At 38.1% G+C, this 18,984-nt stretch overlaps 1 protein-coding gene and 1 pseudogene across 1 annotated transcript; both read right to left on the reverse strand.

The window, feature by feature from the left end:
• Positions 1-1,173: 1,173 nt before the first annotated feature.
• LOC136282757 (uncharacterized) lies at positions 1,174-1,968 on the reverse strand (annotated as a pseudogene).
• A 4,250-nt stretch (positions 1,969-6,218) lies between these two features.
• On the reverse strand, positions 6,219-7,044 carry LOC131769137 (TNF receptor-associated factor 2-like). Its single transcript, XM_066171172.1, has 2 exons — positions 6,665-7,044; positions 6,219-6,339 (listed from the first exon to the last, which is right to left on the reverse strand). The coding sequence occupies exons 1-2, from the start codon at positions 7,042-7,044 to the stop codon at positions 6,219-6,221; spliced, it is 501 nt and encodes a 166-aa protein (XP_066027269.1).
• Between the last annotated feature and the right edge of the window lie 11,940 nt (positions 7,045-18,984).

An 18,984-nucleotide genomic window follows, 5' to 3' on the forward strand; every position in this document is an offset into this window, starting at 1 on the left:
TCAATATTGTGTATAGGGGTTTAAGTCTATTCACATAGCTTTTTATTCCTTACTTTTCGATTGCGCAAACGAAGTAAAAATCGCAGTGGTTTGGAAAAGGAAGACGGTTGGTTGTTGAAATATCAACCAGTCATAGTTGTATTACAATCGGTAAACACACTGAATAAGAAAGCCGATACCAATCAACTTCATTGTTGGAGGGGGGCCAGTGGAATATTATACTAAAACGCTATTTCCGCTATCACATCACTATTGTATATAGCAAAGGTTTTGAGCGAAGAAACCCAAAGCTTTCCCAAACCACTCAAGAAGTTGCGTCAGTTAGGGGTTCAAGTCTGTTCACAGAGTTTTTTATTTTTTATTACTTACATTTCGATTGCACAAACGAATTAAAAACCGCAGTGGTTTGGAAAAGGAAGATAGTTGGTGCGCAGGCGTCCAAAGCTCAAGTCCCGTGGAAAAGCGCAAGATTATCTCACGAAAGCGTCAAGCGTTGTGTGACCCGGTGTTACTTCGCGAGGAACCGTTGAGAATTTGAATGCGTTATAAGGAATGGGGAACGAAATATGGTCGATTTACAACACTAAGCCGGTATTCCGAAATATAAACATTTTACACGTAAGAATGATGAAACTTACTCACCCCTTGCGTGTCTGCGGTGGTTTTTGAGATTTCTGCCGTTTTGGGCTTGCTTTGCTATCATTTTTGGAGGCCACGGTTTTAGCTAAAACCGTGGCTCCAAAATATTTTCTCACGTTGCCCAAAAAATTTAAAATTTTTTTACAACTTCGCCTGTTCCTGTTCGTATGTCCGGCCAAGCATTCAAGGTCATTAGTACCCGTATGGCCGCTAACTATGGCTTATAAATACAGGCGTCTAGTTTTAACCAGTAAAACTCCCTTAAGAAGTCATGACAGTTAAAAGAAACGCGTCGGAGAATAGAGAAGCTTTATAACAACTGTTCGCAGAGTGCTGCTCACTAGTTCAGTTTTTTAAAAAAAATTAAAGATCGTTTTTGTTGGGTCGTGACAGGCGTAAAAAAAGGGGGAAAATTAAAAATTAAGAAACACACTCACGATTCAGGGGCTAGCCTGCTATCACAACAATCTCCAAAGAGTTTTGAGATTGGTGATTATTTATTTATTTCGTGGCCTCATAATTTAATATACAAACTTAAATTACGTAGTCCCTATATTGCGAGGCTAAAACAGGCGAAAAATTACCAAGGATATTGTCTAGACCTCGCCATTGCCTCCACATCCTATCATCAGGTACGTATGAACGTCATCACGTGAGATGCCACGTCGTGCTTTAATAGGAGCCTTCAAATTTTCCCACGCCGATTCTGCTCCTGGGTGTGTACCCCTGTCACTGGATCAACAAAATTGTCGGCGTGGACAACGACTCGATGCCGGGCTACGTGATTGGGAAGATGCTGCTCAAGGTTTTCATCGGCACCCCAGTCGTCCGTGATAACCTTACTCCCAGGAAGGAGACACTTCTCGAGAATCGGTAAAAGAGTGTTGCGATCCCCTCTTGCAACCACTTCATAAAATCTCCTAGCAGGTCTCGTAGCTGTTGAGATGACTCCGAATACTCACACGTCTGGAGCACGTCTTCGTCTGTTGTACTACAGAATATGGCAATAATCAGCACTGCTAAAGTTTGGGTGCTTAATATCAGGCGGCTTCAAATTCACAGCATTTTTTTTTTTTATTAAAATGAGCTTGTTTGTTGTTGTTGTCGTAGCTATCATTATTATTGTTATTATTGCTATTATTATTATTACTATTATTATTATCATTGTTTAATACTAACCTTCGCCTTATGATAGAATTTGCTTTTATCGCACTTCACCAATGCTGGGCTGCTAAAGGGGATGAACGGGTTGTTGGTGATGTCCTAGGAACACACACCCTCCAAACGTCTGAATATAGCGCACACCAGATTTCTATTCATGGTCATCATTCTTGATGTTCGTGTTCGTGTTTCATCGATAGACCAAAAATAGAGTATCATCATCATTTCCCCCAGAGGAATTTTGGGGAATTCAGCGAAAAAGCTATTGGCCATTAAACTTCGCTTTTTCTTGCATGTCCTGCATCTCCTTAAGTTAAAAAAAGAATAGATAACCGAAGTGTAAATTATAAATTACTTTTATGATTTAAAACCTTCGTTTTGCCTTTTATTACGAGCCTGTACTGTACTGAAACAGTATTTTTTTTTTCTGAAACGATTCAGAAGCGGACTTAAGCGCGCACGAAAGCCTTTAGAGGACGCAGAAAGGGAAAGATTTGCGTAAGTTAATTTTTTCAAAGTTCACACGAACTCGCGTGTCTCGCGCCTCCTCCAAAGTGAGGTATGTTATGAACTTTTAGGGAAAATTTAACTCCTAGGCAGTCCAACCCCCATTTGTAATTCTTGTGATATTTTTTATGCTACTTCATCAGTTTAAATTTTGCCCCAGTAATGCAGAATTTGAAGTAATCTTCGACCATTTGTACTAAATCAACTCTGAAAAACATACATTAAGTAAAATTAAGCGTTTTTCTGAACTCCGAGCAGTATAATAAGGCGAACTTTGAAGGTAACACTTATCGGCCTTCCTTTACAGCGTAACTAAAGCTCCAAATATGACCCTTCAAAAGAGAAACCGTGAATAAAATATATGGTACACATATAATATACTTATTGCAGCAACTAGCCATTGATAGCCGTCGATGTGGCCATCGGTTCTCCCAACCATAACCATGTCCTCGTGACAAGCGCCGCAGTGAAGAGGATTCGCTAGAAGCGAACGATTCTTCAGCCACCATATCATTCTTGATACAGGGTACTGCCTTAGAATAGTAAAATAACTCAAGTCCATAGCACGATATGAAGTTTCCGACAAGAAAACGCAACGTAGTCTGATCAGAAAGGAGAGCAATGACCAAGAAAATGAGCTCAGTGAACCGCCCTTTAGGTTATTTCTAATAAGACCCGAAATTTCCCTGGAGTATTGTTTCTGGAAAATGTGCGACCAAATTAGTGTTGTATCGGAAGTTGCGGTTTTCTTTCATTTCAGTCGTGGGGAGCTTTAATTACTTTTTTGTGGCGATTATCGGATATCCTGGAGTGTTTATGGAACACCTCACGCTACCGAGAGTTACCAAACCTATGCTGAATTACTTATGCACATTGAATATGCAGACAGCTAATTTCCATTTTTTTTTTTTCCCGGTGCAAAGCTCGTCATGTATCCTTCTTTCTTTCCCTCTCTCTTTCTCTTTTCTTGAATGTGATGGTGAATTTTAGAGTGAGCGAGTGAATGAATGATGGACGTTGTTTCGTGACTAGCCTCTAGAAAGTTTTGATCAGTCTATAGGCATTTCTTAATTTGCGCTGCAACCGCAAATTTGCTTCCTGACATTTCCTTAAGGCGTGCTATACGTGAATTTTAGTGAAAAGTTAAGAAGTTTTGAAGAAGGGGCTGATAAGAAAAAAAAATTGGTTTAAACGCCACCAGAAAGATGACCCCACCAAAAACGCAGCTCAGGTTTGACTACCAGCAGTCCCTCCTTTTAGGCGAAGTCCGTAGCGCGAGTCCAAAAAAAAAATATATGAAAAAAAAATTGCTATTAGCGCGCCACTGAAACCCTTGGAGTGACACCGTTGCGCCGCAGGAGTTCTATAAGAGAGGCGGTCAAAAATGTGGCCTTGGTCCGTACTAGTCACTCCAAGAGTTCCCCGCAGCGCGCTACCATTAATTTTTTTTCCACCGATTTTCTTTTTCGACTTGCGGACTTTCCCTCCGAAAAGGAGGGACTGCTCGTGGTCTAACCCCAGGTTAGTAGGGACTGTTTTTCAAATTCCAAATTTTTAAACTATATCAAATCATCAGCATTTCTTATTTACCTCAATTTTACTTATCCTTTGAGAAAAAATATCTCTATCTATATCTAAAAATACCCAAAAATCCTCAGAACATAGATTAGTGAAATGAGCGGACATTTTTTAAAGTTTGAAGCCAGCTAAATATTTGCGGTAAGCCCATGTAAAGCGGCGTTACATTAAAGCGGCCTTCGAGTGTAACCCTTTACCAACGAGCGCGACATTTCAGTTTGACCTACACGAAACGACTGTAACAAAAGGCAGCGAAATTAGTGGTGCGTTGGCCACCCTGTAAGTTGAATTAAACACGTGACGAAAGAAACAGCATCTTCGTAAATAAGTTAGTGAAAAGAAACTTTACTAAAGAAAATTTACAATTTATTCTATGTATGTTTGTAGATAGCTATAATTAGTTTTATAATTAAATCTTGCCCTTTTTAATCGGGCCCAAGTTTTCCTTTGCCCCGATGATTTGATCCTCCATAAGGGTTTCATATTCGGTATCAAAGACTCTCATTCCTCCGTCCTCGTTTAACAAAACAAATCTGATAAAAAGGGTAGATTAATTAGTGTTTAGAATTTGATAGAATGATGCTGTTTTAAATATCGCAAATAAACAGTCGATAAATGTGAAAAGTTATAAATGAAGGTTGTTTGGATTAACGATTTAAATTAAAAGATGTCCATACTGCCATTGCTAAGTTCTCCATTCATGAATGACAAGTTGATTTACCATACTACCATTTTACTTAATAACAGTCAGGGTGGGAATACCTTTTGACTTTCATACCTTGTTTGAACTGTGATTGGCGAAGAACCAAACACTGCATTTAGAAACAGCCTATTTTGGCCAGAGGTCCTCTTCCACAGACACCGAAATGAGTGACTTTCAAACCCAAACAGTGGACTTGAAATATCCTCTGGAATTCGGATTGTCGACTTCGGCACTGTCCATCTGTAGTACTTTCGCTTACACAACTCCCTTTCACGGCAACTTAAGACTGCAAATAATAATAATAACAATATTTAGAAAAAAAACGATAATAATATTATTATTATTATTGAAAATAAGAGACAAAAACAAATAACAAAAACGAAAACATCAAAATTCTACCTTATTGGTACTTAATTTCGCGGGTACTTAATTTCGCGATTTTGGCGAGGCAATATTTCGCGGGGTTTTATTTTACGCGATTTCAATAGGCAAATATGAAAAAAGGGCATTAAATTTCGCGATTGAAGCGTTCTCAACTTTATTTTATTTTTCCAAAGGTCTGAACTGTTTAAAGTTTCTAGATAACTGGAACACAACAAAACACATATTTGAAAACATATATTTGAAAATTAACGTTAAAAATAAATGTATTACAACGTGAAAACGCATTGTTTCAGTGGTTCGCGGCAACGTTCATAAGGTGACGGAAGTTTTTTGGCCAACAAAATATTGTGCACTTAAGGCACTAAGCGAAATGCTGTTCGTACTTGAAGAAAAACTTATTATTAGAGTTTAATACGAGTTTAACGATAACAATGCATGCATTAAATATCATTCGTTACGATGGCTTTTGTTTATATCTAATGACTGATATTCATGATCGTTATGCGATAGCAGCAACCAAGCGACTTCCAGGACGGTTAGCTGATTCAATTGTGGGTCATTTACCAAGAGAGATTTCGAGATGCACTCGTTTTCTCATTTCACGAGGCGGGAACGTCCAAGCATCGACGATCACCACTCGTACAGGGTGGCCTTGAAATCCCTGTCACTGTTTGCATCGAACTCGACTCCACCTCCAAAAATATTTTAGTGTTGGAACGTTACAAGAAACTTGTGAATGAGAACTACAAGGAGCCAATTAATGGCAATTTTGACGACTGTACGAAAGACATCCTAAGGGATTTGTACGAATCTAGCGATTCAGATGAAGATGACACCAGTAGCGTAGATTAACTTCTCCATGCAAAACATTTAACGATTTCACAAATTCAAAAATGGAATTTACGAGTAGAAACCAGTTAATATTTTGCGTTTTGTTGATAAATATCCTGTAAATTTTGTTGCCATTACGAATAAATCATTTTTTTCTACAGTTTGATTTTTTTGTATGGGTATTAAATTTCGCGAGGATTTTTTTTCGCGGGTCTTTAATTTCGCGATTTTTTTACAATCGCGAAAAACGCGAAATTAAAGACCCGCGAAATTAAGTACCAATAAGGTAACTGAATGAAAAGTGTCTCAATTGTTATACTTGAAAACGAGTCTTTCCTAAATGAGATCAACAAACCTTATCACAAATCGCACGCTGAAGACTTTCAACTTGACTCTTAAGTAGTGCCTGGTGGCTTCATTGATAAAGTTCCTTGTGGGCAATTTCCATCCCTAACGGGTAGAAATTGTTACAACCGGCCACGCTGCATTTCATCATTCTTTTCGGATATTCGTCCAAATGAAGGTGAACATGGGACCTGAAATAGACACACATGGATCTTACGTTATCGGGCTTCTTTGGGAATTTTATCACTATTACCGGGTTAACCCTTGAAGAGGCCAAAAAAATTTTTAACAAGTTTTACCTTAACGGTGCTTTACTACTGGGGGCAAAACCGGCTGTTGGTCCTTTTGATTAATTTTTTTCATGCTCTTTTCTTTAACAAAATGATGACAAAATTTTGTGAATCAATTCATGGCGATAACTGAATGATAACTGAGCTGGGCAAATTATAGCCACAATTTAATGGAAATGGTTCGGGCTTTTCTTGACAGGTTGGTTCATGCTGATCTAGTATATACCTTTTCACCTCAGCAGTGCAGTACTTGCAAGGTACTTTCTCTTGAGGGCAGATCTCCAAGTGACGCTCAAGTGAATCTCGCAAATGCGATCCAGGACAGCCATTGGGGCATTCCAGAAGGAGGAATGAGCAGGTCTCTTGATGTCTCTCTTTAGAACCATGCTCACCGACCCACGTGCAGCCAACTTTTGTGCATTTCACATTCAATTTGGAAATGACTGAGCTGAGGGGTATGCTGATGTTCAACATGTGTTCGTTGATTGGCTCCCGACATACTGCACACGCCTTTTCCCGTCCACCTCCGGATTGATTTGAAATAAGCTGATGTATACATTCTTGGCATCCACTGTGTCCGCACAATAAGGACACGGGTCTGTTCATCAGCTCCTTGCTAGGAAATAGAACGCGATTCTATCAACGGTGGCAAGTGGCCAAAAAATACGTGAACTCATTTTACAGCTTTCGATCCACGTAAAGATTTATTAACACACAACTGGCATTTCTAGAAATATTGTATTTTCTGGATATTACATACAGTAATAAAGGAAGACAGTCTGACACTTTTTCAGTAACGATTAACTGACTTACATGTGATCGGTAGTTAGCATTTTTGTTGCCCCATTTGTGACGGTCAACCGAAAAAAAAATCGCAAAGCACGTAATTTCCGAGTTAACATTTTCTAATCTCCTGCGGATTTATCAGTTAAGCTAAGCTATTATCAAGTTAGATGTGTCTCATTTCCATAGACTATAAATTTTTCGACAAATGAAATTTATGTTTTAACCGTGGATGGCGGCGCGTCACCACTCTCTCGGTTTTCATAATGTTAAAACCATTGCAGTTTTTCGCGTTATATTTGCTTCAATTTCAGTTGATGCGGAGAATCAGAAAATCCATTTTAATATTGTCTGACAGGTGTGATTTGGTATTTTGCCAGAACCTCCCATGATTGGCGCCGACTGAAAGCGCCTTTTGTTTTAAATAACGACAAAAATAAAAGCTAGAGGAAGGATAACTTCAATTTATAACGAGGATTTTCTGATTTTTGTTCGATTGCTATTTTCGGCGTTTTTCGGCCAGGGTTCTTGTCGAGTCGCCTTGATCTCAATCGGCTGTTGGAAAGTTGGAGCGTTCGTCCACGTCCACGTCTACGGCCACTTATCCAAGGAGTACCGTAACAGTACCAGAACCGGCCAAAGAATCCTCCACCAGCTTGTTAGAAGTAAATTCTCTAACACTCGTTGTTTGTTTGGTTGATTCTTCTTTAATCTCTTTTCTTCTCAAGTTGTTACAACGGGGACTAACTCCTATCTAATGAGAAAAGCGAGGATCACCGTTTATAAAGTGACATTACAGGTGAAACTACTAAGCTGTCAGTCTTCTTGTATCGTCATCGTTCCATCTCAGCCAGCGAATCACGTTAGATTACGTATGACAGTTCCTGGGTACTAGCTATGCGCCTTCGAGTTATTTGCGCAGTTACAAAATCATCTTCTACCTTAAATTTCTTATTCTTACAGTTGAGATCGGCCAGAACAGAAACGAGATTGGTAATATAAAAAACCTTAACTAACCTACAGACAGAATATTATTCACATCTAAAGGGGCATCTTAAGAGAAAATTGCCTTAGAAGACCGTTACATAACAACATCATGATTACAAAAGTTGGAGAAAAAGGGGTCTTCACAAGTACCGCCCCCAAGTTGCTACGTGCCAGCCATAATAACTTTCTAATATCAAAACATGGAGGTATCACATGTTTACACTTTTAAGAGCGAGAGATGTCGAACGTGACCTTTTACCAGAGAGATTCACTCTTCCTGGACTAACAAATTGACTTAATTAATAACATAGCTTTCCCAAGTCACTATCACGAGTTCTAATTACCGTAGAAACTGAGCAACTGTTTCCATGTTAACTTCACTATCATAACGAGGAAAACGTGACCAAACTCTACCTTTAAGATAAGGCTTCCAAAAGGAATAAGAAGTAATCAACCTGTCTTTTTTTACAATCCCTTGCAGGAATGGTTTAAAGTAATATAATATTTCCATTCCTTTCCCCGACACCAATATAAGGAAACTCTTACCATATTTCAGATTAAATATAGTCCCATTTTTATCGTTTAACACAGCCAACTAGTACTGATTTCCCGCCAAAATGCGGCTTCCATGTTTATGACGCGGCTACACCAAAGCTTTCCCGCCATTGACCTTCGACATTGTAGATACCAGCTCGAAACACAATCTCCTGGCCAGGGTTCCTGCTTGTATTGTTCATATCATTCTTCTTTTATTCAATATTTTCCTCGAAGGCCTTGGCTTATTCTTATTTTCTTTACAAGAGAGCTTTTTTGGCCGGTCATTTCTCGTCTTTCTTTGTCACTTCCGGCGTTTCGAGCAACCAAAGGTAACCCTACGCCTATATCAGAAACTTGCCGCTAGTTCCGAATTTGCAAATTTTTAAACATAGTTTTTCATAGCTTTGAAAATATCACTCGTGCTCATTTTTTCAAAACTGTACGCGAAATCATGTGATTGTGTACCTGCACCAAATCTTGATTGCACAAATATGACTAAACTGCGGACTTAGGCTCTATGTAATTGAAATGAATTTTATACGACATGGCATTAACTAGAAATTTTCGCATAGCAAAGCTTCAAGTTATTAAAAGAATGCCATGTTATGCTGCTTTCCACATAATTTGATAAGACACGTCTCGACATGCAGCGTCTTTTATAAAAATCAGTTGTTTTAATATCACTAATGTAGCTGTTATGGCAACCGCTCAAGCAATGAGGGAGCTGGAAAACAGTAAGCCATGTCGATCATCTCATTATACTTTTTTGTGTGTGTATTGTGCTATTTAATCATATTTATCTAATCACATGATAAACAAACACGATTTTCTTTTGATTTTAACATCGAGAATTGCCAAAGCCAGTGGCTCATATGTCATAGGTCAAGCGGAAAATAAGATGTGCTGCCAGTTACACCCTAAGTCAATTCATGCACAACTATTACATTATGAATCAAAACAAAGCAAATTAACAATGATGAAAAATATATTAATAAGAAATAAAACAAAACAAAACGATGGATTTCAAAGATAAAGTCAACCTTGAATGAATATAGGACTGGGAAGGACTGAAATCTACAGGTATTGTTTGAAAGGTAGAAGTAAGAAAAATTATTAAAAGCTATTTAATTGAGAGCTTCAACTCCACAGTAACAATGGCTGTTTCTTTGAATGTATAGTTACATTCTTCATGGATGAAGGAAAAGGATGTTGACTTGCTTGTTGTTTCTTTTTCAGTAGTCAAGTATTTTTCCCTCTCAACAAGTCACAGGTATATAAGAGTAGATAAGAACTGAAATCTTGCTTTTTCTGCTTTTAGATATTGAGTTGTTCCGTTAACCATCTTAAACTATGAAAGTGATAATTTTCTTTCTCAAACAGAACAGCAGTCAGCTTTATTTGTAAAGAAGCTTTTAGCAGTAGCAGTGAGTACATTTCTAGATCATTTTGCACTATTTACAAGGCTTTTGCAAATTCTTAAATTTTAGATTTGTCTATGATGAAATTTGATTAAAGTCTAACACCGACAGCAGCAGGGCTATTCAAGGGTGCTGTGTTTTATGGGGGAAATTTCACCATCACTGTCAACTCGTCCTCGTCTTCAACAGAAGTACATTAACAAAAAACTTATAAACGAATAAAACGCATGTTTGAGTCTTCAGACGACGACAACAGTCCGGTATCCAGTTACCTCGCCACCAAGCAGACTCGCCACCAGCGAACTCGCCACCAAGGAACGATCTCGCCACCAACGTACTCGCCACCAAGCGAAGTCTTCTCGCCACCAACCACCAATAAAGAGATTAGTCGAGGAGAGTAGGATGTTCGGCTGATAAGTTTGTTCGCTTGTCTGTACTCAAACTTTATAAACGTATGTTGTCGAAAGCACGTTCGAAACCGATAAGTTTGTTCGCTTGTCTGTACTCAAACTCGCTTATGTGCAAAAGACAAACACGATACGTTTCGATGTCAGTGAGTTAGGAACGGAACACATCTAACACGTCGCTGAAGGTCATAATTTAAATACAGACAAGCGCACAAACGTATCGGCCGATTTGAATTGTGCTCGTTCGAACATCCTACTCTCCTCGACTACTTTATTCTAGTTTATCTCTTTATTGGTGGTTGGTGGCGAGAAGACTTCGCTTGGTGGCGAGTACGTTGGTGGCGAGATCGTTCCTTGGTGGCGAGTTCGCTGGTGGCGAGTCTCCCTGGTGGCGAGGTAACCGGTAACCCAACAGTCCACCTTTAACATAGAAAGAGTAAGCTTCGTTGAAAAGCTAAGTATTCATTTTTATCGAGCTTTTCCTCCTCCTTATCGAGCTTTTCCTCCTTTCTGAATAGAAAATTCAGTATATTCTTGAATGAAAATTTATGAAATTGTCATGCTGTGAGCTTAGTTAAATCAGTTCAGCATTTTATTTTACTATTTCAAGCCTTGATTTAACTTGTAAGGGATCTTTTTGTAAGCTATTTGGAAAGATTTCCAAACTACATGGATATTTGTAAAAGCGAAAAAAAAACAAACAAACTTCATCATGGAAAATATTTTTGTACAACATTTACGCACAAATTTGTCTTCACCAAATGAAATCTCTTGCATTTTAGCTTTCCTTTGTATCTGATTGTTGCGTTAGTGTCCCGAGCATTTTAGTTTTCCTTTTTGTCTGATTGTTGTGTTAGTGTCTCGCGCATTTTAGTTTTCCTTTCTGTCTGATTGTTGTGTTAGTGTGTAGTGCATTTTAATTTTCCTATTTGTCTGATTGTTGCGTTAGTGTCTCGTGCATTTTAGTTTTCCTTTTTGTCTGATTGTTGCGTTAGTGTCTCGTGCATTTTAGTTTTCCTTTTTGTCTGATTGTTGTGTTAGTGTGCAGTGCATTTTAGTTTTCTTTTTTGTCTGATTGTTGTGTTAGTGTGTAGTGCATTTTAGTTTTCCTTTCTGTCTGATTGTTGTGTTAGTGTGTAGCGCATTTTAGTTTTCCTTTTTGACTGATTGTTGCGTTAGTGTCTCGTGCATTTTAGTTTTCCTTTTTGTCTGATTGTTGTGTTAGTGTCTCGTGCATTTTAGTTTTCCTTTTTGTCTGATTGTTGCGTTAGTGTCTCGTGTATTTTAGTTTTCCTTTCTGTCTGATTGTTGCGTTAGTGTCTCGTGCATTTTAGTTTTCCTTTCTTTCTGATTGTTTCGTTAGTGTCCCGAGCATTTTAGTCTTCCTTTCTGTCTGATTGTTGCGTTAGTGTCTCGTGCATTTTAGTTTTCCTTTCTTTCTGATTGTTGCGTTAGTGTCCAGTGCATTTTAGTTTTCCTTTTTGTCTGATTGTTGTGTTAGTGTCCAGTGCATTTTAGTTTTCCTTTTTGTCTGATTGTTGTGTTAGTGTCTCGGGCATTTTAGTTTTCCTTTCTGTGTGATTGTTGTGTTAGTGTCTCGTGCATTTTAGTTTTCCTTTCTGTCTGATTGTTGCGTTAGTGTCTCGTGCATTTTAGTTTTTCTTTTTGTCTGATTGTTGCGTTACTGTCTCGTACATTTCAGTTTTCCTTTCTGTCTGATTGTTGTGTTAGTGTGTAGTGCATTTTAGTTTTCCTTTTTGTTTGATTGTTGTGTTAGTGTGTAGTGCATTTTAGTTTTCCTTTTTGTCTGATTGTTGCGTTAGTGTCTTGTGCATTTTAGTTTTCCTTTTTGTTTGATTGTTGTGTTAGTGTCTCGTGCATTTTAGTTTTCCTTTTTGTCTGATTGTTGTGTTAGTGTGTAGTACATTTTAGTTTTCCTTTTTGTCTGATTGTTGTGTTAGTGTGTAGTGCATTTTAGTTTTCCTTTCTGTCTGATTGTTGTGTTAGTGTGTAGTGCATTTTAGTTTTCCTTTTTGTCTGATTGTTGCGTTAGTGTCTCGTGCATTTTAGTTTTCCTTTTTCTCTGATTGTTGCGTTAGTGTGTAGTGCATTTTAGTTTTTCTTATGTCTGATTGTTGTGTTAGTGTCTCTTGCATTTTAGTTTTCCTTTTGGTTTGATTGTTGTGTTAGTGTGTAGTGCATTTTAGTTTTCCTTTTTGTCTGATTTTTGCGTTAGTGTCTCGTGCATTTTAGTTTTCCTTTCTTTCTGATTGTTGCGTTAGTGTGTAGTGCATTTTAGTTTTCCTTATGTCTGATTGTTGTGTTAGTGTCTCGTGCATTTTAGTTTTCCTTTTTGTCTGATTGTTGCGTTAGTGTCTCGTGCATTTTAGTTTTCCTTTTTGTCTGATTGTTGCGTTAGTGTCTCGTGCATTTTAGTTTTCCTTTTTGTCTGACTGTTGTATTAGTGTCTCGTGCATTGTAGTGTTCCTTTTTGTCTGATTGTTGAGTTAGTGTCTCGTGCATTTTAGTTTTCCTTTTTGTCTGATTGTTGCGTTAGTGTTTCGTGCATTTTAGTTTTCCTTTTTGTCTGATTGTTGTGTTAGTGTCCCGAGCATTTTAGTTTTCCTTTTTGTCTGATTGTTTCGTTAGTGTCCCGAGCATTTTAGTTTTCCTTTTTGTCTGATTGTTACGTTAGTGTCTCGCGCATTTTAGTTTTCCTTTTTGTCTGATTGTTGCGTTAGTGTCTCGTGCATTTTAGTTTTCCTTTTTGTCGGATTGTTGTGTTAGTGTCTCGTGCATTTTAGTTTTCCTTTTTGTCTGATTGTTTCGTTAGTGTCTCGTGCATTTTAGTTTCCCTTTTTGTCTGATTGTTGCGTTAGTGCCTCGTGCACTTTAGTTTTCCTTTCTGTCCGATTGTTGCGTTAGTGTCTCGTGCATTTTAGTTTTCCTTTTTGTCTGATTGTTTCGTTAGTGTCTCGTGCATTTTAGCTTCCCTTTTTGTCTGATTGTTGCGTTAGTGTCTCGTGCATTTTAGTTTTCCTTGTTGCCTGATTGTTGTGTTAGTGACCCGAGCATTTCAGTTTTTTTTTTGTCTGATTGTTGCGTTAGTGTCTCACGCATTTTGGTTTTCCTTGTTGCCTGATTGTTGCGTTAGTGTCCCGAGCATTTTAGTTTTCCTTTCTGTCTGATTGTTGCTTTAGTGTCTCTCGCATTTTGATTTTCCCTTTTGTCTGATTGTTGCTTTAGCGTCTCGTGCATTTTGATTTTCCTTTCTGTCTGATTGTTGCGTTGGTGTCTCTTGCATTTTAGTTTTCCTTTCTGTCTGATTGTTGTGTTAGTGTGTAATGCATTTTAGTTTTCCTTTCTGTCTGATTGTTGTGTTAGTGTGTAGTGCATTTTAGTTTTCCTTTCTGTCTGATTGTTGCGTTAGTGTCTCGTTCATTTTAGTTTTACTTTCTGTCTGATTTTTGCGCTAGTGTGTAGTGCATTTTAGTTTTCCTTTTTGTCTGATTGTTGCGTTATTGTCTCATGCATTTTAGTTTTCCTTTCTGCCTTATTGTTGCGTTAGTGTCTCGTGCATTTTAGTTTTCCTTTTTGTCTGATTGTAAGGTTAGTGTCTCGTGTATTTTAGTTTTCCTTTTTGTCTGATTGTTAAGTTAGTGTGTCGCGCATTTTAGTTTTCCTTTCTGTCTGATTGTTGCGTTAGTGTCTCGTGCATTTTAGTTTTCCTTTTTGTATGATTGTTTCGTTAGTGTCTCGTGCATTTTAGTTTCCCTTTTTGTCTGATTGTTGCGTTAGTGCCTCGTGCACTTTAGTTTTCCTTTCTGTCCTATTGTTGCGTTAGTGTCTCGTGCATTTTAGTTTTCCTTTCTGTCCGATTGTTGCGTTAGTGTCTCGTGCATTTTAGTTTTCCTTTTTGTCTGATTGTTTCGTTAGTGTTTCGTGCATTTTAGTTTCCCTTTTTGTCTGATTGTTGCGTTAGTGTCTCGTGCATTTTAGCTTTCCTTGTTGCCTGATTGTTGTGTTAGGCCCGGTTCATACGTCGCATTTCTGCCGTGTCGAATTCAATTCAACGAATTAAATTCGGCAGAAATTCGACGTCTGAATCGGCTGCCGCATTTCTGCCGCACGTTCGACTAGTCTTGTCGCATTATCCGACAGAAATGCGACACCGATTCAAACGTCGAATTTCTGCCGTGTCGAATTTAATTCATACATTATGTCAATGTATTGAGCATGCGTAGACTGAGGCTAGCTATAAAAAGATGGCGTCACGAAGAAAAGAGACTTCAGATTCAGAAGAAGAAAGCTCTTTTTCTTTGTCTGACAATGAAAATTTGGCCCCGCCGAATAAAAAGAGACGAGGCAGAAAAGCGCAATGTTATTTGCTCCAACGACAACTTTTCTAGGAAGCTGATTTTCACAAACAAACAAATCAACAGCAAAAGTTGAATTATTAGTCTATGCTTTTCCTGAAGACGATGCAGCATATACTGTTGCATTGTCAGCCTCCTCCTTCGCCTTCCTTCAAAAACTTTTTGCAAAATAAAGAGCCTCCGTTTAGTATCTTCGTCCGCCATATTAGATAGTTACGTCTAGTTACGTAACCTTTGTAACATTTTTCCGCTGACGGACCTGCACCGCAGTATCAATTCAAAGAATTAAATTCGGCAGAAATTCGACGTATGAATCAGTTGTCGCATTTCTGCCGCACTTAATTGAATTGAATTCGACACGGCAGAAGTGCGACGTATGAACCGGGCCTTAGTGACCCGAGCATTTTAGTTTTTTTTTTTGTCTGATTGTTGCGTTAGTGTTTCGTGCATTTTAGTTTCCCTTTTTGTCTGATTGTTGCGTTAGTGTCTCGTGCATTTTAGCTTTCCTTGTTGCCTGATTGTTGTGTTAGTGACCCGAGCATTTTAGTTTTTTTTTTTGTCTGATTGTTGCGTTAGTGTCTCGCGCATTTTGGTTTTCCTTGTTGCCTGATTGTTGCGTTAGTGTCCCGAGCATTTTAGTTTTCCCTTCTGTCTGATTGTTGCTTTAGTGTCTCTTGCATTTTAGTTTTACTTTCTGTCTGATTGTTGTGTTAGTGTCTCGTGCATTTTAGTTTTACTTTCTGTCTGATTGTTGTGTTAGTGTCTCGTGCATTTTAGTTTTACTTTCTGTCTGATTGTTGTGTTAGTGTCTCGTGCATTTTAGTTCTCCTGTCTGTCTGATTGTTGTGTTAGTGTCTCGTGCATTTTAGTTTTACTTTCTGTCTGATTGTTGCGCTAGTGTGTAGTGCATTTTAGTTTTCCTTTTTGTCTGATTGTTGCGTTAGTGTGTAGTGCATTTCAGTTTTCCTTTCTGTCTGATTGTTGCGTTAGTGTCTCTTGCATTTTAGTTTTCCTTTTTGTCTGATTGTTGTGCTAGTGTCTCGTGCATTTTAGTTTTCCTTTTTGTCTGATTGTTAAGTTAGTGTCTCGCGCATTTTAGTTTTCCTTTCTGTCTGATTGTTGCGTTAGTGTCTCGTGCATTTTAGTTTGCCTTTTTGTCTAATTGTTGCGTTAGTGTCTCGTGCATTTAAGTTTTCCTTTTTGTCTGATTGTTGCGTTAGTGTCTCCCGCATTTTAGTTTTTCTTTTTTGTCTGATTGTTGCCTTGGTGTCTCTCGCATTTTAGCTTTCCTTTCTGTCTGATTGTTGCATTAGTGTCTCGTGCATTTTTGTTTTTCCTTTTGTCTGATTATTGCGTTAGTGTCTCTCGCTGTTTGGTTTTCCTTTTTGTCTGATTGTTGCGTTAGTGTCTCGCGCATTTTAGTTTTCGTTTTTGTCTGATTGTTGCGTTAGTGTCTCGTGCATTTTAGCTTTCCTTTTTGTCTGATTGTTGCGTTGGTGTCTTGTGCATTTTTGTTTACCTTTGTGCCTGACTGTTGTGTTTTTATCTCGTTATGGTGTCTGGTACATTTTAGTTTTACTTTTTGTCTGATTGTTAGTAGTAAAGTAAATTGTTAGTGTGTAGTGCATTTTAGTTTTCCTTTCTGTCTGATTGTTGCGTTAGTGTCTCGTACATTTTAGTTTTCCTTTTTGTCTGATTGTTGCGTTGGTGTCTCGTACATTTTAGTTTTTCTTTTTGTCTGATTGTTGCCTTGGTGTCTCTCGCATTTTAGCTTTCCTTTCTGTCTGATTGTTGCGTTAGTGTCTTGTGCATTTTTGTTTTTTCTTTCTGTCTGATTATTGCGTTAGTGTCTCTCGTTGTTTGGTTTTCCTTTTTGTCTGATTGTTGCGTTAGTGTCTCTTCCACTTTGGTTTTCCTTTTTGTCTGATTGTTGCGTTAGTGTCTCTTCCACTTTGGTTTTCCTTTTTGTCTGATTGTTGCGTTAGTATCCCGTGAATTTTAGTTTTCCTTTCTGTCTGATTGTTGCGATAGTGTCTCTCGCATTTTGGTTTTCCTTTTTGTCTGATTGTTGCGTTGGTGTCTCGTACATTTTAGTTTTCCTTTTTTGTCTGATTGTTGCGTTAGTGTCTCGTGCATTTTAGCTTTCCTTTTTGTCTGATTGTTGCGTTAATGTCTCTTCCACTTAGGTTTTCCTTTTTGTCTGATTGTTGCGTTAGTGTCCCGAGCATTTTAGTTTTCCTTTCTGTCTGATTGTTTCGTTATTATCTCGCGCATTTTAGTTCGCCTTGTTGCCTGATTGTAACTCTGGTTCCGTGTGCATTTTAGTTTACCTTTGTGCCTGACTGTTGCGTTTTTATCTCGCGTTGGTGTCTTGTACATTTTAGTTTTCCTTCTTTGTCTGATTGTTGCGTTAGTGTCTCGTGCATTTTAGCTTTCCCTTTTGTCTGATTGTTGCGTTAGTGTCTCTTGCATTTTAGCTTTCCTTTCTGTCTGATTGTTGCGTTAGTGTCTCGTGCATTATAATTTTCCTTTTTTTCTGATTGTTTCGTTATTATCTCGCGCATTTTAGTTCACCTTGTTGCCTGATTGTAACTCTGGTTCCTCGTGCATTTTAGTTTACCTTTGTGCCTGACTGTTGCGTTTTTATCTCGCGCAGTTTAGTTTAGCTTGTTGCCTGATTGCTGCGTTAGTCGGTGTTGGATCAAGTTTGGAAATGGTCAAATTATTGCAATATTTTTGGATGTTGCAAGATGTTGTGTGCGTTTGGCCAGCTCCTTCATAACATTTAACACATGGTCATTATGGAATTCCAAATATTAAAACATATGTTTCGGTAGATGCCCATTATGATCTAGGAGTTAGTTCGAGTTGTTTCTAATGACTCGAACAACGGCTTCCTTTGGGAAATAGGAGCTGTTCGTCGTCTGTCTAAAGGCAGTGGCAATTTCCTCTCCCCACCCGAGAGAAATTTTAAGCGTCGCCAGAGTAACCAGCGCTCCGGCAAGGCAGGTGCGATTCCTCTAAAATATTCATGCTGCTGATGAAAATGCGGCATGATATTTTTGTTAGAGTCTTTTAGTTTATTCCGTGCGCTTAGTAGTATTTATCAAAACACGCTCTTTTAATCAAATATTCTTCCTAACAAGTATTGCCACTTTTAGCTCAACTCTAGCTTGATCTTAATTTAGGCGTGGTATTGAGCTTTTTTGAGTCTTTTAAATAGTTCGGCCAAAACATAATTATCTGTTATTACATGGGAACTGTGATCCTGAGTGCTTTTCAGCTGTCAAAACCACGGGCCAAAACCTGCGGGAATATTTGTATAAATGTTTATCAAAGGTTGTCGTAAGTGTGAACGGAAAATTATAGATTCCACGAGCTGAGTAGTTCTAGCGTAATGCTTAATGGATTTTTTTTAACCCTTGCGAAAATATTTCATGGTGGAACAACCTTATGTATATTCTGTATAATTGTTATAACTAAACGTCGAAATAAAAGAAAAAAGTGATGACTAATTTACAGAGTACCGGTAAGTGAAAATCAGTCAAAAATGAGTTGAAGAATAAACTAATAAAGAGCTGTATTTTTCGATTCTGTTGGACGAAAACTACCGAGCAGAATGACATTATGATCGTTGCAAACTATTAAAAAATGTAGTGAGTCTGAGAAGATCCTAGAATATTCTCGATTAAAGCTTTTTCAATATTCATCTCTCTGATTACTTTAACATATTTTTTATTGCAATAGATGAATGCGCCATTTGAGTCGACAAAGTTCGGTGTGGCGTTGCTTTCTAGATCTCGCCTTATCAGAAATCAATTCTGAAACCGCAATGAGTGTCTAATGAGTCACACCAGAGCTAAAAGAAACTTTAAGGAACACCAATATATTGTTTCATCCATATCAACACCATCTTTCTTAATGATAGAAAAAGTTATGATTTCATGGCGAAATTAATTTTTGACAAATATTTGCCCAGCAGGAAGAAGGAACCATTTTAATTAAACCTCATAAACATTATTTCCATAAACAATAATT

The sequence above is a fragment of the Pocillopora verrucosa genome, chromosome 8, assembly GCF_036669915.1.
Source record: "Pocillopora verrucosa isolate sample1 chromosome 8, ASM3666991v2, whole genome shotgun sequence".
Classification (NCBI taxonomy): Eukaryota; Metazoa; Cnidaria; class Anthozoa; order Scleractinia; family Pocilloporidae; genus Pocillopora; species Pocillopora verrucosa.